We start from the raw sequence: 20412 nt of genomic DNA, 5'->3' as shown, positions 1-20412 counted from the left end.
TTCCGTTTGGTTAGCTATTTTTGATGTACATTTGAGAGAATCAAAGTAACCTATAGGGTTGTTTTTTTTGCCTTTGCTTGTTTTCACTACTGCTTTCACTAAAATTGTATACACGTAGAATACAATAAAGTATTCTTTGTGTTTCAAATGTTAAACTTTTAATGGAGCCAGATGACTTGGATGGAATAAAGGTGAGTTGATTCAAAATACTAAGTAAAGCTGTTACTCAATATTTGGTAAAAATTTAACAGATTCTGTTTTATAGCATCAAGACCAATGGGCTTTTTCATTGAAAAGACAACATAGTATAGCATGTCACCGTGGTGTAGAGGTTAACTCACCTGACTCCTGTGTAGGAGACCTGGGTTCGAATCCCGGTTGGGTCACATTTTCACTTATTTGTTTCTGTGTATTTGTAGTAAAGAACTTCAGATGATGACAGAGGAAGATATAACTTCTTTGTGGCGCAGAGGTTAGATCACTGGACTCCCATCTGGGAGACCTTGGTTCAATTCCCGGTTGTGACACTTTTTCACTTAGTTGTTTCTGTGGATTTCTTGTCAAGAAACTCAAATGATTACTAAGGGAAGTGTAGTCACTTGGTTGGCGCAGAGGTTAGAACACTGGACTCCCGTCTGGGAGACCTGGGTTCGATTCTCGCTGTCGACCTTTGGCTGATCACTACACCGCGTGGTTCGGTAACTAGAATAAGAAGAATAAGAAGAAGAAAAAAAAAAAAAAGAAAAACTTTTTAATTTTTATTAAACACTTTGTCATACTTTTCAGCAAAAGGTTATATTCCGAACTGCCTTCGGCAGTTCGGAAGACACTTGATGGACCTGTATGTGCGAAAGGCGTTCTCGGGTCGGCCTTCGGCCGACCCTCGACCGCTTGCTTGGTCAGTGAACCGCCGACACCGGGAAGCGAACTCACGTTCTCTCGGTGCAAAGGCGAGTGTGCAACCCACAACACCAACTCGTGCCCCACTTATACAAGGGTGTTGAAACGTTTTATCCAAGGAAATGGGGTTAAACACTTAGTTATTTTTTTGTTAAAATGCTTCATTCACCACTGAATACTTATACTTATACACTTAAACACTTAGACATTTTAACTTATTATTTTAACTGAATATTTAGAAAATCTTTGCCGGCACTGGGAATTGAACCCAGGACCACACCGGTGGCAGACTGATGACTTAGCCACTGGGCTACCAACCTGTGGGAGAAAGAAGTAGTACTTATAGTTTTATCCAAGGAAATGGGGTTAAACACTTAGTCATTTTTTTGTTAAAATGCTTCATTCACCACTGAATACTTATACACTTAAACACTTAGACATTTTAACTTATTATTTTAACTGAATATTTGGAAAATCTTTGCCGGCACTGGGAATTGAACCCAGGACCACACCGGTGGTAGACTAATGACTTAGCCACTGGGCTACCGACCTGTTGGAGAAAGGAGTAGTACTTATACTTTTATCCAAGGAAATGGGGTTAAACACTTAGTCATTTTTTGACTAAATGTTTCATCCACCACTGAATACTTATACTTATACACTTAAACACTTAGACATTTTAACTTATTATTTTAACTGAATATTTAGAAAATCTTTGCCAGCACTGGGAATTGAACCCAGGACTGCACCGGTGGTAGACTGATGACGTAGCCACTGGGCTACCGACCTGTGGGAGAAAGGAGTAGTACTTATACTTTTATCCAAGGAAATGGGGTTAAACACTTAGTCATTTTTTTGTTAAAATGCTTCATTCACCACTGAATACTTATACTTATACACTTAAACACTTAAACACTTAAACACTTAGACATTTTAACTTATTATTTTAACTGAATATTTGGAAAATCTTTGCCGGCACTGGGAATTGAACCCAGGACCACACCAGTGGTAGACTGATGACTTAGCCACTGGGCTACCGACCTGTGGGAGAAAGAAGTAGTACTTATAGTTTCATCCAAGGAAATGGGGTTAAACACAGTTAATTTTTGACTAAATGTTTCATCCACCACTGAATACTTATACTTATACACTTAAACACTTAGACATTTTAACTTATTATTTTAACCGAATATTTGGAAAATCTTTGCCAGCACTGGGAATTGAACCCAGGACTGCACCGGTGGTAGACTGATGACTTAGCCATTGGGCCACCACCCTGTGGGAGAAAGCAGTCGTACTTATAGTTTTATCCAAATAAACGGGGTTAACACTTAGTAATTTTTTGACTAAATGTTTCATCCACCACTGAATACTTATACACTTAAACACTTAGGCATTTTAACTTATTCTTTTAACTGAATATTCAGAAAATCTTTGCCGGCACTGGGAATTGAACCTAGAACCACACTGGTGGCAGACTGATGACTTAGCCACTGGGCCACCACCCTGTGGAAGAAAGTAGTAATACTTATACTCTTATCTCATTCATTTACCTGAATTATATTTGGAAAAGCTTTGCAGGCACTGGGATTCGAACCTATAACCCCAGAAGGGTAAGGCTGATGACTTAACCACTGGACCACCATCCTGTGGAAGAAATTGGTAATACTTATACTTTTGTCTCATTGATTTACCTTTATAATATTTGGAAAATATTTGCGGGAACTGGGATTCAAACCCATTACCCCAGAAGTGGGAGGCTGATGACTTAGCCACTGGGCCACCACCCTGCGAGACAAGTTAGTAATACTTATACTCTTGTCTCATTAACTTACCAGAATAATAATTAGAAAATCTTTGTAGGCACAGGGATTTGAACCCAGGACCACAGAGGTGGCAGCCTGATGACCTAGCCACTGGGCCACCCCACTGTGAGAGAAAGTAGTAATACTTATACTCTAATCTCATTCATTTACCTGAATAATATTTGGAAAATCTTTGCATACACTTGGATTTGAACCCAGGAACCCAGAAGTGGGAGGCTGATGACTTAACCATTGGGCCACCACCCTGTGAAAGAAAGTAGTAATACTTATACTCTAATCTCATTCATTTACCTGAATAATATTTGGAAAATCTTTGCATGCACTGGGATTTGAACCCAGGACCACCGAGGTGGCAGCCTGATGACTTACCCACTGGGCCAACACCCTGTGATAGAAAGTAGTAATACTTATACTCTAATCTCATTCATTTACCTGAATAATATTTGGAAAATCTTTGCATGAAATGGGATTTGAACCCAGGACCACAGAGGTGGCAGCCTGATGACTTAGCCACTGGGCCAACACCCTGTGATAGAAAGTAGTAATACTTATACTCTAATCTCATTCATTTACCTGAATAATATTTGGAAATTCTTTGCAGGCACTGGGATTTGAACCCAGGACCAAAGAAGTGGCAGCCTGATGACTTAGCCACTGGGCCACCACCCTGTGATAGAAAATGGTAATACTTATACTCTAATCTCATTCATTTACCTGAATAATATTTGGAAAATCTTTGCAGGTACTGGGATTTGAACCTTGGACTCAGAGGTGGCAGCCTGATGATATTTCCATTGGGCCACCATCCTGTAAGAGTAAGTAGTAGTACTTATCTTACTTATCTTATCTCTTTCATTTACCTGAATAATATTTGGAAAATCTTTGCATGCACTGGGATTCGAACCCATGACCCCAGAAGTGGGGGGCTGATGACTTAGCCATTGGGCCACCATCCTGTGAAAGGAGGTAGTAATACTTATACTCTTAACTCATTCATGTACCTGAATAATATTTGGAAAATCTTTGCCAGTACTGGGATTTGAACCCAAGACCACAGACACGGCATTTGATGACTGAACCACTGGGCCACCAGTAGTAATAGCTCGCCACTTATTTAGGAAGTTTAGAGTAATTTGTAAAATTATATACACGTTCTCCTCCATTGGTCAAACATATTTACTGCAAATAGTTTGGACTGATACACTAGTATAGTTTGGATTGCACCAAAAAACTTCTTGTACTACACAATACTAGCCTATAGAGGTCGTTCAAGGCTTTCCTTCCATTTTTTAATGTGTAGCATAATGTAATGTAGGTTCACAACTCATTTCAAAAGAATTCATTAAATGCATCTTAATACCTGATTCTGTGCAACTTTTAGTCCAAAAATATGGTCCATATTTAAGTTTCTGTTTTGTCAGATTTGAGCCTTTTCATTCTTGTTATTCTAGCTCAGGGGTGGGCAAACTTTTGGGCCCAGTGGGGGCCACATTGACTTTAAAAATGTGACAGATGGGCGTGGTCAGCACAAGATAGGATACATATAAAAAAAGTGCATCCGTTAACAGTACATATGAAACATAAATAGGAAAAATAGGACTCAAGTATTAACATACCCATCACTCATCATTAAAGTCGGGCCGTATTAAAAGGCCTCGTGGGCCGGATGTGGCCCACGGGCCGTAGTTTGCCCATGTCTGGGCGAAAGGAATATTTTAGGGGGGTTGAAGACTTTCTAAAACATGCCTAATCAGGCTCTAGAAATTGACCACCAATACAAGCTTAGGCTAATGAGTTTGCCTTCATCAGCGTGCAGCAGGTCGGGGGTGATGAAGAGCCTGCCTCCCATCGGTCACCTGTGATGGCATTGACCAGTGAGGAACAGCCACGTGCTTAATGTGTGATGTCTGTTTGGGGTGTTTTTCTCCCGTTCCCTTGCCATCCCAAACGTTCACCTTGAAGCCCGAGTGACAGATTGTACGTGGCGGTGGGCGGAGGAGGTCTGACAGTATAGACCGACTGCCTCCATGGTCTCCATGACGACCGGACGGTACCAAGCCACGTCCCGAAAGATGCTCGGGAACTGGCGCTATACTTCTGGGCCAGGTTTGTCTAACTAATATTGAGGAAACACGGAAAATTAGAGGGAACTTTGCCCCCAATGCAAAGCAAATAGTTGCGTTTGCTAACAAAAAGTAGTGACACACTGAGTACTGAAGAGCAACTTTAATACGCTTAGCACAATGACAAAGCGGTCGGACGATATTGGCAAATTGAACTAAGTCATTGGTGTCAAACATACGGCCCGCGGGCCGGATCCGGCCCGTCTGGTGGTTTGGTACGGCACGGGGAAGAAAGCTGCAATGTATAAAAAAATATATGATTTTTCTTTAAAATGTGTAATTCTTGTATTATCCGCTAATGTATGTACAACACACTTAAATATATGTTTAACTGTGTAAAAGTGTTGTTAAAATTGCACATACTTTATTTATGTTCTTATGTTATTCTCTTGTTCATAATATATTGTTCATAATGTAAAAGGAAAATTCTGTTAATAAACTTTTTGATAATTTACTCATTCTTTGCACTGATTATTAGTATTAGTGACTAATACAAATGAAAAAAAGTGGGCTTATTGTCAGTTCTATGTCATTTCGGCCCGCGGACCAAAGAGAGTTTGACACCCCTGAACTAAGTAATTCCGCCAAGAGGCCTTCCTTCAGTCATTTCCAGGAGCCGGACTTCCCCTTTACGCTGTGAGAGGTCTTGGACGCTTTGGAGCCCCGCTGGTGGTCGCTGACACGGTTTCGCAGCACGTAGATTTCATACTTCTGCCGTTTGAGCTTTTCGGCCAAGTCGAATTTGTGGGTGTGGAGGAGGCAGAGCCTCTCCCGCAGCTCCAGCGCCTTCTCGGACAGCTTCTCCCGACCGAGATGATCGATGTTCAGCGGCTTGCGGCGTTCCATCAGAACCTTCTTCTTCTCCTCGCGCGCCGTCAGCTTCTTGCTCTTCTTCTGCTCGGCCTTCTGCAAGTATCCCCCGAAAGACTTGTTGGTGAAGATCTTCTTTTTCTTGGCCTCCTCCTCGGCGCGCAACTTGGCCGCCTCCTCCTCGCGCCGGAGTCGTTCTTCGGTCAAACGGGCCTGGCGTTGGCGCTCTTGTTCGGCACGTTCCCGCTGTTGCTCGGCTCGGTCGGAGCGGCGGCGTTCGATACGGTTGCGCAGGGCCAGTAGCTCCTCTTCCTCCTTCTGTCGGGTGGAGAAGTGGAGCTCGATGAGGCCCCGCAGATCGCCAAAGTCCTTCTCTAGGCGTTTGCGGTGGAGGTCGTCGAAATCCACCTTCTCGCCGTCTGGCAGCTTGGGTGGAGCTATGTTAGGCACATAGGTGGTTTTGGGTCGCCATTTGGACCCTTCCTCCTGCTCCTGTTTCTCAGCTTCTCCTACTTCTTCATCTTGGAACTCTTTTTCTTCTTCCTCATATTCTTGCTCCTCCGGGATGTCTTCCATGTCTGACATTTTAAGGAAGTCAAAGAAGCGTGGACACGGGCCGCCGTCTGAAGACTGATGGCCAGGTTGGTCAGGCTTTTAAGGCTTTGCCAGGATCACGTGACGCACAGAATTCTTGTCAGGGGAGGTCGCGGGACAGATCCGAGTGTCTATTTTTTCCAGAAGATCCCCTGGCTAGGGTCCGACCCCACTGCGCTTCTCCATTCCTTTGTCGGGATGGCAAGAGAGACTATTTCGGAGGCGTGACAGATGCGCTAAACAACCAAATACTATTAAGGAATGCCAAATAACATATGGTCAACCCGTATAAACACTGAAGCCATTGGCGGCATTGGATGCCTGAAGTAAGGGAGCGTCCGTATAGGAAGTGGCAAAGGGCCCAAATGTAGTAGTAGTAGTCTCCGATTTTTTTGTTTTATTTGTTTGAGCTACATTTTCTTTGAGTCCAAAACATGGCGGGCCACTTAAAATGATCCTTTATTTACGCCTGGCCATTCATCCTTCTGTACGGACGTCCATTCGTCTGTCAACATTTGCACGTGGCTGTCGCCACTATGGAATGGAATTAAAATGTGCCCTCTATGGAGAAGGTTAGCCTGAGAAATAGCCCCGCTGCGACAACATTTAAAGGGTTCACTTTCAGGTTAAGGTTGTTTTTCTCTTTAACCCGGTAGATCGTTTTCATTGCTGAAGCTTTTGCAAGCGACTACTTTTCACGGGAGGATTGGCAGCGACCTCTCGAGAGCTTGAGGTCAGACAAAGAGTGACAAAAGGGCAAAAGGACTCGGGCCTTGCGGGTTATTTGTGGTAAAGGACAAAAGACACTTTAAAGAAGGATGATCTTACTAAGTGACATCAGGAACAGGTGCTGGCTCTTTCTGCTGGCGGAGAATCCCCATCAAAATACTCCCTTTGCGATTACTGCGTTCCATCAGAAGTCAGAATGTGCGGACAAACTGAATCACAATGTAAACATAAGCTAAATGAGTATCTATGTATGTATACACTATACCAGGGGTGGACAAACTTTTGGGCCCGGGGGCCACATCGACTTCAAAAAATTCACAGTTGGACCGGGGTCAGCACAAGATATGACACAACTAAAAAAGTGCATCCGTTAACAGTACATATAAAACATAAACAGAAAAAAGGACTCAAACATTAACATACACATCACCCATCATTAAAGTAAAGAGTATAAAGTACAAAGTCAAGTAAAAAGGAATGTATTAAGAAATATTAAAATTTAAAAAAAGATAGAAGGGCTGTAAAACACATAAAAAATACAATAGGCAATGATTTTTCAAAAAGATTTTCCCTTCAAAGTAACACATTTGTAGTCAAATTCAACAATTGTAAGTGATTTTTAAGGCTCATATACGAAGACGGTCAATATGCGAGAAAAAAAACGATAGTTCCAAAACTTGTTTATTTTACAATATACAGTTGAATTGAAGCCATCATTCACTTTAATGAAGGTTCCATAAAATTGCACATTATGACCTTAATGGCTGGTGACATAACGTAAATGTCCAGTCCGTTATTCCCCCAAACGCCAATTGTCCTCAGAATCGGAGCGCCGACTACCGACTCGCCATTAGCGACGCGACTTTTGACCTGCCAGCGTCCGCGTAATGAGAAAAAATGGATGGTGCAAATCCCTCCATTTTCTGCCTTTATGAATATTTACAGTGTTTGGGGAGAAAAAATGCTATTATTTTTCAAAAAGTACTGGATGTGCATTGTCAAGAAGCAAGACAAAAAAAGTATGTGAACACTTAGGTGAGAAAATAATGGAGTTATTTGGATGGAAACATACGTATATGCACATCAGCATTCACTCAAACAATCTCAATTTTGAATAATGAGAGAGTTTAATATCTAAGAGAGAGAGTTTAATATCTAAGAGAGGGTGTAATATTTAAGAGAGAGTTTAATATCTAAGACGAAGAACATAAAACCATTGGTCAATCAACTGAAGCTCAAAAAAGAATTGCAAATGGACCCCGAGCATATAAATAAATTAACAATTGACATATATTGAACCAGCATTTTTTGGGGAAATTCAAGAAGAAAACTGTGGAAAACGGTGACTCATGCTGCAGCTGGATTGTTAACGTTAGCCCTTGGATAAAGCCTGCCTGTCTGCCTTTTAAAGTCAAATTACAATTATTAGCCAAACCGGGTAATTAAGACATCCTAAATAGGCTTCTACAAGAGTTTTTGGACATTAGAATGGTCTCCTATTTGTGAGCATCTATGCCGATATTAAAAGTCTCAGTTTAAAAATCTAGTGCACCATCAATTATGTTTTCTTCCCTTAAAAGGATGGATTTGTTTTTCATCACCCATCTTAAAAGCATGTGTATGTTCTTGTGACATTTAACAGTGTGCTTATGCAAACCATGAACATGATAATAAAACTACAACCTTTTGGAAATTCTTAGTAAGCTAAATATTCAAAACAGACAATACTTTTCTTCTATTTTTTTCCGTGAGGCTGCAAACTGTTTTCTGAAAAAGACCTGCACAAAAAACACAAAAAAAGCCCCAATCATTTGCACACAATGTCGCTTTATTTGGTTAAAACGCCTATGAAATTGACACAATAATGATATTCCAAATTTGGACTGTGAATTACAAAAGTTTTATCACAACTGTTCAATACATGACGTGACGTCGTTTGTACGGAATCCAAGAGGAACGTGACTCCACTGTCACCAAACAATAGAAGTACATAAAGACTTTTTTTTATTATCTACCAGTATGATAACATTTGAATCTTTCATAAAACATGAGGCATGCTACAAAGAAAATATTCTACCAAGGACGGCAGTGCAGAAGAAAGCGTCATTGTACCGTGTGCTTGTAATACTTTCATAACAGTACATAGCCTTTTTTGTTGTTATTGTTCAAACTGACAAGACACTTGTTGTTGATGCATCAACACTTGTATGGCTTTATGTAGAAATGTACATATTCATTTGTTTACAAATTAAAAGAAGACGAAAACGTTGCTATTTTCTGCAAATGGAAATTTTATAACTCACCGAAAAAAATGTCCGGGCGACAAAACGTCCGGGCGACCAAACGTCCGGGCGACCAAACGTCCGGGCGACCAAACGTCCGGGCGACCAAACGTCCGGGCGACCAAACGTCCGGGCGACCAAACGAGTACCACGATAAATGGAGCATGTTGATGAAAAACCAAAAACAAAGACACCAATCTTGAATACTATCCTAACCATCATTAGAAAGCAACCGGAATCAAAACATTGGATGCAGTCATTGTTTTTATAACTTTTTTGTTTTGTTTGGTAGATTTTTTTTGCACGTTAGACTGATAAACTTCAATAAACTCTTTAAATTTCATCCACAATGAAACACATCCATTGATAATTGACTTTACTGTACACCTGTATTATTTACTATATAGACTTTTCATTTGAATGTGCAACCACAGTACAACAGTACTTTGACATTGATCATAATCTCAGTATTTAAATACAGCTGTTACGTTACATGTAGTAGTAAATAATCCGTTTTTTTTCTTTCTTTTTCTATACATACTCTATGTCTGCTACATTTAACTGCTATATTTGCGATAAATATTTCAATATGGAATCTGCTTTTGTTGACTGATGCAAACTCTGAGATATTAACCCAGCCCTTGTGCATTCAGTTTTTTGCTAAAATATTCATACCCTGTCAAATTTCTATCCGTGTCAAAAGTGCGGCCTGCGGGCCAGAAGTGGCCCGGAAGCGGGTCCGAGACACCCGGCTGGTTTGTTCCGACTCCGACATTTTGTAGCTCGGTCATACTGTACAGATATGATTAAATGATTTTAAAAAAATAATAATTCAACATGGGCGCCGCAAAAGCAGATGTTTCCAACTTGACGTATTGGTGCTACCTTATGGCGTCGGAGGAGGTTTGGGTGACGTACACGTGACTTGACTCTCGAAGCTCGCACCCCTTCCGGGCCACTAAAGGATACAATAATGCCAACACGGTTAACGGAGGCACTTTTTTATATGTATCATATCTTGTGCAGACTTGGCCCATCTGTCCATTTTTTAAAGTCAATATGGCCCCCCGGGCCCAAAAGTTTTCCCACCCCTAGTTTAGATCCAATTCATTTCTAAACTAGGGACATCCGATCCTTTTGGACCGAAAGGGGCGGACCAACGGATGTGGAAACGTATTGGACGTCCGTCGAGGAGTTCCACGAGCGCCCCGTCAAGGGTTCGAGCCTACCTCTCCCAGAGCGTGCCAGTGGGTAATGGGCTTCCGCGGGTAAGCCAGCATCTCGTTCCAGTGATCCCGTCCGAGGCCTTCGGCGTCCGGCCCGGCGTGACAGACGCCAATCACCTCGTTATGTCCCACCCTGTTGGCGAAATGGGTTTGCCGCGGGATGGAAAATGGCCGCGGATGTAGATATACGCGGTGTTGGTGAGCTCACCGATCGTAATCCATGACCTGGATGGAGAGGCTGACTTGTTCCACGTTTTCCGGGGGTATGTCAAAGATGATGGCCTCGTTGTACACGGGGTTGAGAGTACTTCTCTTGATGCTTGTTTTCCTCTTCTTCAGCCTGCGTCCCTCACAGATCAGGTGGACTTTTACATAGGGATCTGAAAGAGCAAGCGTCCATAACTGCTGTGTATTTTAGCTGTGTGTTGGCGATTTGAAGTGGCGACCCGCCGCCCGATTTGCTACCCCGTGAGCCAGTGCCTTTTGATGGGCGGCCATACCTGAGGAGCCTGTGATGTCCATGGCTTTGAGGTTTCGGCATTTGATGACGGTCAGAGTCATCCTCCCCGCCGTGGGGAGGTAGCACAGCGAGTACATGATCTCCCCCAAATCAACCGTCTCCTAATGGGAGAAAAAGAAAACTTGGTTATGAAACGTGTGATCGTAGCGGGTAGACAGTCATGTAGACTTGATGATGTAACCTTTCAAACTCAAAAAATGACATTTTTCTTTCCAGTGGAGAGTTTATAGCGAGATGGAAAGGGCAAAATAAGGAGATTTTGCATTTCTTGTATTAATAGTGCTACTCCCAAAAGGCCTTGATTTAATTCGTGTAGTAAAATGGTTTTAACATGCTTTTTTAAGTGTCGGTTGTTTGGATCATTAAATGATTTTGGTTTTGTGATTGTGGGCTTTCTTGCTATAATTGCATTCGTAAAAAAAAGTGTTTTTGAAACGTGGGCATGATTTGGCGTATATAATGCCTTTCAATTACCACTTGTAGAGGATGTCTGCCTCTTAACAGTCATAAGGGGGGACCCACTTCACAGCAGTTAGAAAAAAATTGTTTTTATCCACTCGCCAGGGCTTTGAACATTCTCCCCAGAGAGTTTACTGTTGAAACCAGCTCTCAAAATTATATTTATGAGAGAGAGAGTTGGATATCTAAGAGGGAGAGTTTAATATCTAAGAGGGAGAGTTTAATATCTAAGAGAGAGAGTTTGATATCTAAGTACTGTTTAAGTACTGTTTGATATCTAAATACTGTTTAATATCTAAGTACTGTTTAATATCTAAGTACTGTTTAATATCTAAGTACTGTTTAATATCTAAGTACTGTTTGATATCTAAGTACTGTTTGATAACCAAGTACTGTTTGATAACCAAGTACAGTTTAATATCTAAGTACTGTTTATTATCTAAGTACTGTTCAATATCTAAGTACTGTTTAACATCTCAGTGTTGTTCAATATCTAAGTACTGTTCAATATCTAAGTACTGTTTAATATCGAATTGGGAAAACTTTGGAATTGTCCTTTTATTATTGTCGTTTGTTTTATGGCTGAGGGAAAATGTACTTTAAGATGTTGACTGAGGGTTTGCTCTCAATAGAACTGGATTGTGGAGGCTTTTGTATTTTGTTTTCTCCCAGGAGGGACAAGATGACTCACCGTAGTGGCGGCATGGATATCTTTCCAGACCACCGCCTCGCGAGAAAGGTCAGAGAGCTCGAAAAGGTTGTCCACCACCACTTGGCCGATCATGTCGTGGCTGGTGAAACGGTCAAAGTCGTAGATGCTCAGATGCAGCTTGCGATTGCACAGCTCGTCGTAACCCACGGGGAAACGGAAGCTTTCGTCAAAGGTGGGATTGAGGTTTTTGCGCTGGACCCTGGTCTGGAACTTTTTCTTCCTCTCGGGCAGAAGATAGATCTTCACGTATGGGTCCGAGGTCCCCGTGAAGTCTTTGGCGGGCAGATCCACGCCTTTGAGGATCTTCACCACCAGCGCTCGCTCCTCGTAGTCGTAACGTAAGGAAAAGCTAAGTTTGCCGCAAGTTTCCACGGCTTCTCTGGGCTCGCCGTCCGAGTCCACCGATTTCTGCTTGTAAAGTTCCGGTTTGATTCTGCCGATGCTGGCCGTGGAGGATTGGCGGAATGGAACGGCGTCCATGCTCAAGTCGAAGCTGTTGACGTTCATCTGCCGTGGCAGGTGTCGGCGGAATGAGTTGTGCCTGTGGAAAAAGACATATTTCAGTTTTTTCTTTCGTTTTGTTCACATTTCATGGATTCTTCATATACAATATATCCATTTTTTACATTTTTGATTTTGATTCACCTCGACGACATTATTTTATCTTTACGGTCAACTAAAATGGCATTGTCCGCCATTTTTGGACTAATATACGAAGTCATACCACTACTTACGAAATTAAGAGCTTTTTTGTAACTTGGATCTTTTTGTGCATCTTGAGCCACTCATTTGCAACTCAAAAGCTTTCATAACCTGAACATTTTGTACCTAAAGGCCTTCATAAGTAAAAAGTATGACTGTATTGTGGCTTTCTTGTCACAACAATAATTAAATGACACGCGGTATGGCTATTTCATAACCATTTTAACAATAAACGCCTCACTGTTTGAGTGACAGTCAAACTAGCACTTTAAAAAAATCCTTAGAAATGACCAAGGTTTACGCATTTTGAATTTGTTAAGTTTAAAAACTACAAATAAAAGCGCGACCTCTAATCGAGCTTTCCTATCGGAAATTTAACTTTATGACAGAAGTCACTGGCTGCTTATTGGCATTTAATTAGTGATCCGGAGCGGGTCCACATTGCGTGTGCACAGCTGTCTACTGGCCACGTCTTTGGGCAGCCCACGGCAATGCTAATTATGGACATTGGCCTTGAAATGCCATCCTGGAAAACAAAGGCAAAGTGTGGCGTGATTGTTTAATTACTGGGCTGGCTTGCAGGCGTTGCTATGGCAGCTGGGTTCACACGTATAGCAGATAGTACTTTCCCAGGACTGCGCCACACCACTTTTAGCCTGGAGTTCGTTTTTTTTTTAAACACAGCGAGAGATATAATCCCCACAAGAAGATGTAAAGGTCAACATGGCTGTGATAAAAAAAAAAAAAAACGGCCCACGGACGGTGTGAACGTGACCCGATTGGACAGGAGCTACCTCGAGGACGACGTGGGCTCAGTGGTCTGTCTCTGGATCTTGGCTTGGCGGCTGGGCTTCTCCCTCAAGGTGGTCTGCACTTCCGCGGGAATGTCCGGGGACGTCTGGCTGATCTTCATGGCCGCCTCCAGGAGTTTGACCGAGCTCCTGCCGTTAGTCTTGGACTCGGGCAAACGCTTCTTCTTCTCCTCCACCGCCGATATCTTATCGGGCAGGGGCGGCGAATGGCGGGTCGGCGAGTCGGGAAAGGCCACGTGGAGAGGGCCGTGTCCTCCGTTGACGGTCATGGCCTTGCTCCGCCAGAAAGGCCAGCACAGCTTCCAAAAGACAAAAAGCGACACCACCAGCAAGGCAAGGCCGCAAAAGCCCACCACCACGGCCAGGAGACTGATGGAGATATCTGTGGAGAAAGTCATTTCAATGTCCTATCGAAGGGGTAGGGAATCTATGGCTCGGGAGCCACATGTGGCTGTTTGGATAAGTGGATCAGGCTCTTTGCTAACCTGTGAGCTAAAATGTGGAAATGGATAGTGACAGAACTGAGATATGACATCTAGAACTGCTTTAATCTTCATTTTTTTTAAGTAGACTCTTCTGGAAAGCATCCTCTCATTGATTAGCAACAGCATAAGAATCTTTTTAAAAATATTGATTTTTTTCCACTTTAAAAGTGGTGAAATTACAAAAAAAATGAAAATGGCACTCGTTTACATGTATGTATTTTGACTTTTAAATTGGTAGTATGGCTCACAAGGAATAACATTGGAAAATATCAATTGTTTGTGTTTTCTTTGTCAAAAAGGTACCTGACCTAAGCCTATCTATTTCTTCACTTGTAGCTGTCCATCTATTGGGAAGGTTTGGCAGCATATGAATGTGAGACGATAGCAAGATTGTCAAATATCAGTCATTCCGATAAGCTGTTTTGCCCACAAGTGAGACTCGTGAGTTTCTGGTGTTAAACTTCACACTTGACTTGTTGTTTCTTAACACAAATGCAGTGTTTCATTTCTAATTGGTAACCGCTTGCAAATTTCCATCTATGTCAGGCCCACCAAGATTACATTTTGGCCTCCAGTTGACCCATAGATGCCACTTTGCCCAATGAGATTTCTGCAGAAAAATAAGACAACATATTGGTGAAAATCTGTCCTCATCATAGGTTGGAACGAAAACCTGCACCACCATGGCCCGGGGGTAGGCAACCTATGGCTCTGGAGCCACATGTGGCTCTTTTGATGAGTGCATCTGGCTCTCTGCTAACCTGTGAGCTAAAATACGGAAAAGGGGCTGTGATACTACGTCTAGAGCTGCTTTAATCTTCTTTTTTTTGCATTACACTTCTGGAATGCATACTCATTTATTAGCTACTGCATAAGAATGTTGTCAAAAGTAATTTTTCACTTTAAAAGTGGTTAAATTACAAAAAAAGGCACCCATTTGCAGAGGATCTCCAACCTCTACCACACCTCAATCTCTTGAGAAAGCTGTCCAAAATCTTGGTAGTTATTCAAATGAATAGATTCAGGTACATTTTGGAGATCTGGACAACTGGACAGGAGTTGATGACAACTGCATTAAAGACAACATCTTCCTAGAAAAAAAGCATGTTAAAACAGTCTGGATTTCCAGGATTGTTTCAGTCATTTTGGATGCATGCGTAGCTGAAGTTGCCCGAAGAAAAACAAAACATTTACGACTTCATGGCCATTTACCTGCATGTCCTTTACCTGGTATACTGCTACTCTCCAAGGGGAAAATGTCGGAGCATTTCTCCAAGTCCACGTGTCCTGTCAGGCAAAGGTCCGTGACGATCTGCAAAGCCCTCTGGCACAACGTGATGCCATCTCCGCTCCGGACGCTAACGTCTCTCCGGTTAAGCCATTGCATGCCGGAGGAGGACGAGCCCGGGCGTCCGGGGTTCATCTGGCCCGCCGGTCACAGGGAAGACTCGCCGCAGAGGTGGGTGATGGCACCATCGGCGTCCACTCTTAGAGATGATGTACTCATGCTAGGGTTTTTGAGGCGAGTGAGCGCAACAGGCGAAAGAGCGCAGAGCTTGCAGCTTCCACACGCCTCAAGTGTGTTTTTGTGTGTGTGTGGAAGTGAGGCGGACCTGTTGCATACTCCCCCTACCTTATGTGGGACCACCCACTCCTCTCAGGACTCTAGTGCAAAGAGATTGGTTAAGATGCCATTCTTATAGTCCTACCTTTACTTAGGGATGTTTCAACATACACGTTTTTTGGGGTTATGAAACACTTTTAGGACAAGTGCAAATAAAAAAATGTATTTCAGTTAATTTGTCATTTCATAAAATGTAAATTATGCCTTTTACCAACCTTTTTTGTCAAAAATATATGGTTTATTTCCTTTTTAATGAGAAAATTAAAGCAAGTCATATTGATGGAATGGAAATATTTAGTCCAATTATGCTCTTGTGTATTTTATATTCCTGTGACTAAGATTCATACATTACAGATTTCATATTTTTACATATTTACGATCAGATAGCATAGCTGATAGTATGATGCTGACACGTGCAGGAATGGTAAATGAAAAAATAAGTCATTATTGGAAAATGAAAACATTGATGGTGAAAATCAAGCCATCGGAAATGTACATGCTGTTCTATTTTTGTCATTAAACTTGAGTAAACAGAAAAGAACAGACTGGACGCACCATGGTTACTGCTTCCTCGGAAGGTCAGCAGCAGGAAAAAAAAAAACCTTTTTACATTGTCTGGGGACATTTTTCCCCCCCTGTACTTAGATATTAAATTGTACTTAGATAGGAAACAGTACTTCGATATTAAACAGTACTTCAATATCAAACAGTACTTAGATATTACACTTCTGTCTTAGATATTAAACTCTCTCTCATGAATATAATTTTGAGAGCTGGTTTCAACAGTAAACTTTCCGTCACCATTTGACTGGCGACCAAACGTCCAGCGACCAAACGTCCAGCGACCAAACGTCCGGTCACAGTCGGGCACAGAGGGTCAGATAAGCATCCAAGAACAAGGCCACGCCACTCTGCTGATCTCACTTGGACTACTTAATTCATCACTTATTTATTGATAATATATTTATCTGTTTGATTGTTGTTATTTGTGCACTTTGTGGTGAAAGCTGTAAATGTCATTGTGTAATGACAATAAAAAATTTTCAAGAAGGGATGCCATCTAACTCCACAGGCTGAAATGTTCTCAGGTCTTGCATGATTATGGATCAAAAGTCCTTGTTAAAAAAACATTAGCGCATATCCCTTGCCTCTACTTGAACCCTGAGAGGAGTTTGATTTGACTTAATTGCTAAAGCCAAATCTCCCGGCGCCAGCCACACAGGTGACTCCAAAGGCTCCGTCTCCTTGGCGACACACGCAGAATTGTTTGTTAAGCGTCTGCTCGAGTGTGCGCCGCCGCCGCTGTTGCTTTTTGCTACGGAGAAAAAGAAAATCCCGCTTGGCGTGCACTTATCGCAAAAATCACTTGATGAGCAAGAGAGTAATTGTCCTTTTCCCAACAACAAATACAATCAAACTCATTCCCCTTTATGTGAAAGGTTATCATTGGTTGTCATTCCTTAGAGTGATGTTAAGGGTAATCCTAATGATACTGCGGTAGTTTAGACGCCTCCCGTTGCTATGGATACAGTAATTAATACCACTTGTAACCTCTCGACCTGCTGTCAGAAAAGTACACTTTAATTACAATCTAGAAACGTGACCTCGTGAGGGCTGTAAGGAGATAAATGCAGTATTTTGCGGGGTATAAAAAATAAACCTAAAATTCTGACAGAGCCATTGATGCTGAAAGACATCCAAGCGTGTGCCGTGATTTGAAATGAATTCATAACTAGTATTTGGCTTCTGGCTGGTGGCGGATCAATACTTATTGAGTAGAAGTTCTGGATATATGGAAATATCAAGAAAACCACAACATTTGTATTTTGTATAGATATTTAGAAAGGGATTTAGGTCCCGTTTTTACCCTTAAAATTGCCTTAAATCGTTGATTTTTGAGATTTCTCTGGTATAAGACGCCCCCGATTCACAATTTTCACTTTCATATTTATGGTTTTAATAAGGAGTACAAATGTGTTACTTTGTCAAAAAGGTAGTCATGTGAGCAGTGCAACCAGAAAGTGTGTCCATAGCGATCAAGTAACGAGCAATGGCAGGCACAAGTGAGTTTTTGGGGGGTTTTATGCAAAATACAGTTTTAAAATATTTTTTTTTCTTGAATTTCCATTTATAGACATCAAAATAAATTTTTTTCGCATTTCATTTGTTTATCTTTTCTCTATTTTTGAAATAAATGACCGTATTGGCCGCATTGTCTTGTTTTATGGCGTTTCATCTTGCATTTTCGTGCATGTCATCATTTTATTTTGTTACAAACACGGCTTTATAAGCGAGTAAATCCGCTATTTATTCATGAATATCCCTCACAGATGCTATGATAATGACCATTTTTGGCTGTCATCTCACTGTTTACAAAAATGACAAGCGTAATTGTTTATTCTGGAAACATTAAACGCCTCATCTGCTCTGTTTGCAGCACACAACCAGCCGCCAAATTGTTATTTAACTCTCCCGAGCAAAGACATTTATCGGAAGCCTGATGGTAAAGATGTCAACATTAAGTAAAGAGCTAAAAAAAAAATGTCTGACATCTTTTGTAACTGTCAGACTAGTGTGGTATAAATCTGGCTGGTCTTGGCGGACGATAGATACTGCAGTGCAGATGTGTTCCCGATCCCCCGCTAGCCAAACGCATGTCGAGCGCACGTGACGCGTCGCTAAGCCGGTTGATCAATAAACGCGTGGCTGCGGCGGTGATTAAGGAGTCGGCGTGCTCGGCAAATTGCCTCCATCTTGCTTTGGAATCAAGACGCGATTGAACAGAGACACAAGAAGAAAGGATTGAATTGTTGATGGCTCATCAGTCACAATGTTTTGATTGTTATCGCCGTGGCGTCCACAGTCACCGTGCTTCTCCTTGGGAGAAAGCTGTAGTCATGGCGACAGGATAGAAGATGGGCTAGCACCTGCGTTTGCGATTAGTCAACGAAAGCCGCAGCAGAAACTTTCACACTGTCCTAACTTTTTTTTGGGGGACTTTCTAAAGAAGGCCGCAGATGGCTCGGGAGCTTCCACGGGGGCGTCAAAGACTGCAATAAGCTTTCCTCATCATTCATTTAGCCGCCGATTAAAACCTTTCCCTAAATGGATGTGGTGAAATCCCACTCCTGCGAGACGCCACAAATGCAATTTTGTTCCTATTGAGCGCGCTCGCGTTACCGGCGGAGTCAAAAGCACATTTCCTTCGTGGATGATGCCTTTTCTATTCTTAATGGAGAACACATAGAAGTGGTCTGCAACTTATCTGGCATTTTTAATTTCTAGCAAGATCAATATTAACTCTCATAACACTAACAGTTTAATATCTAAATATCTACTGTTTTTAACAGTACTTAGATGTTAAACAGGACTTAGATAATAAACAGTACATAGATATTAAACTCTCTCTCATGAATATAATTTGGAGAGCTGGTTTCAACAGTAAACTCTCTGGATTGGACGTCTCCAAAAAGTCTGATCGGATTGCACTACAAACATGTATTATTTATATTTTTTGTTTGTATTTATCCCCTAAAATTCTATTTTGAAAAAATCCTGCAGCCAGTAGTCTGAAGAATATTGTCTGTTGTTACCATGGCAACTCCACACAGATCAACTCCTGTATGTCCCTGTAATAATGGCAAATTGGGCCCACAAATGCTATATAAGCCCTGAACTAATATGACTTGCAGGGAGAAAGAAAACTTGTTTTCTATTGGATCACAAGCCATTCCAGTTTCAGTTAGAATGAAATCCAGCATCCTCGTGGATTTTTCTGGAATAGTTTTGACACCTGGGATTTTGACACACTATGTTTTTGGTTCAAATGAAAGCAAGACCCAAGATGATCATGCGTATGTATGCATTTGTTTAGAGATGACAGCAAAAAAGGTCAAGTTTGTAACTAGTCAGTGTTTGTCTGGCATCCCCAGAAACAAAGCTGAGAACGCAAAGGTCAGATATCGTCAACTTGGAGTGGGGGGAGTTTTCAGGAGGCTTTTTTCCCAAAAATAGCCCATCAGGTGTGAACCTTCTTTTACATGAACTGCAACTGAATCCTCCATTACAACCGACAACCCTAGGTTTGAAAGTATGGCGATTTGTGCCCCAATTCCATCAGCAAAATATGAATTACCGCATACATAAAACATGTTCAAACCTCCAATTGTAATCAGGAATCCTGATAATATGCGCACTACTCTCGTCTTCTCTGCGCAGCAGCAATCATAGAGCGCAGTAAATAAAATCCAACGTTTTTTTTACCCCTTTCCCCATGAAGGCGCCATTTATGCGGCAGCAAGTGGCAGTAGCTCTGTCCACTCTTATGTTTTTTTGTGTTTTACAGCATGTTTTACATGAAAAATTAGAGGGAATATTGACCTGCATCTGCTTATGGCAAGTGTAATACTTGTGTGCCCATAGCGAGCAATGATGATGTCACTCTTACTGGTACTCAGTGTGCTTAGGGAGGTTGTCTTTCTGCCCAGACCAATGAAAAATTAGTGGGAACATTGCATCCATGTTGTTTGATAGTTACAGCAAAAACATAAACAGCTTTAATTCCAATATACTGACCACAAGCAGGGCGGTTTATCATATTATGCGTTT

General features: G+C 41.7%; 2 protein-coding genes across 4 annotated transcripts in view; both read right to left on the bottom strand.

Annotated features, from left to right (window-relative positions):
• Positions 1-4984: 4984 nt before the first annotated feature.
• Positions 4985-6259, bottom strand: tnnt2c (troponin T2c, cardiac). Its single transcript, XM_077709583.1, has one exon. The coding sequence runs from the start codon at positions 6242-6244 to the stop codon at positions 5453-5455; it is 792 nt and encodes a 263-aa protein (XP_077565709.1). The 5' UTR covers positions 6245-6259; the 3' UTR covers positions 4985-5452.
• Positions 6260-8789: 2530 nt separating this feature from the next.
• syt10 (synaptotagmin X) overlaps positions 8790-20412 on the bottom strand; it is an 18412-nt gene continuing 6789 nt past the window's right edge. Inside the window, exons 1-7 of one of the 3 annotated variants that reach the window (XM_077709260.1) lie at positions 15393-16380; positions 13678-14077; positions 12161-12722; positions 10991-11111; positions 10699-10870; positions 10494-10623; positions 8790-10222 (exon numbers count right to left, since the gene is read on the bottom strand). In XM_077709260.1, the coding sequence (XP_077565386.1) occupies positions 10151-10222; positions 10494-10623; positions 10699-10870; positions 10991-11111; positions 12161-12722; positions 13678-14077; positions 15393-15603 (1668 nt within the window). In that variant the 5' untranslated portion in view covers positions 15604-16380 and the 3' untranslated portion in view covers positions 8790-10150. Of the gene's footprint in view, positions 10223-10493; positions 10624-10698; positions 10871-10990; positions 11112-12160; positions 12723-13677; positions 14078-15392; positions 16381-20412 lie in introns of those variants that run through there. The other 2 variants (XM_077709261.1, XM_077709263.1) reach the window with 2 other exon arrangements.

The sequence above is a fragment of the Stigmatopora nigra genome, chromosome 23 (genome assembly GCF_051989575.1).
Source record: "Stigmatopora nigra isolate UIUO_SnigA chromosome 23, RoL_Snig_1.1, whole genome shotgun sequence".
Classification (NCBI taxonomy): Eukaryota; Metazoa; Chordata; class Actinopteri; order Syngnathiformes; family Syngnathidae; genus Stigmatopora; species Stigmatopora nigra.
This window is presented reverse-complemented; position numbering and strand designations above follow the sequence as displayed.

Coding starts and splice junctions, on each gene's coding strand:
- tnnt2c (XM_077709583.1), bottom strand. CDS start 6,244: ATGTCAGACATGGAAGACATCCCGGAGGAGCAAGAATATGAGGAAGAA.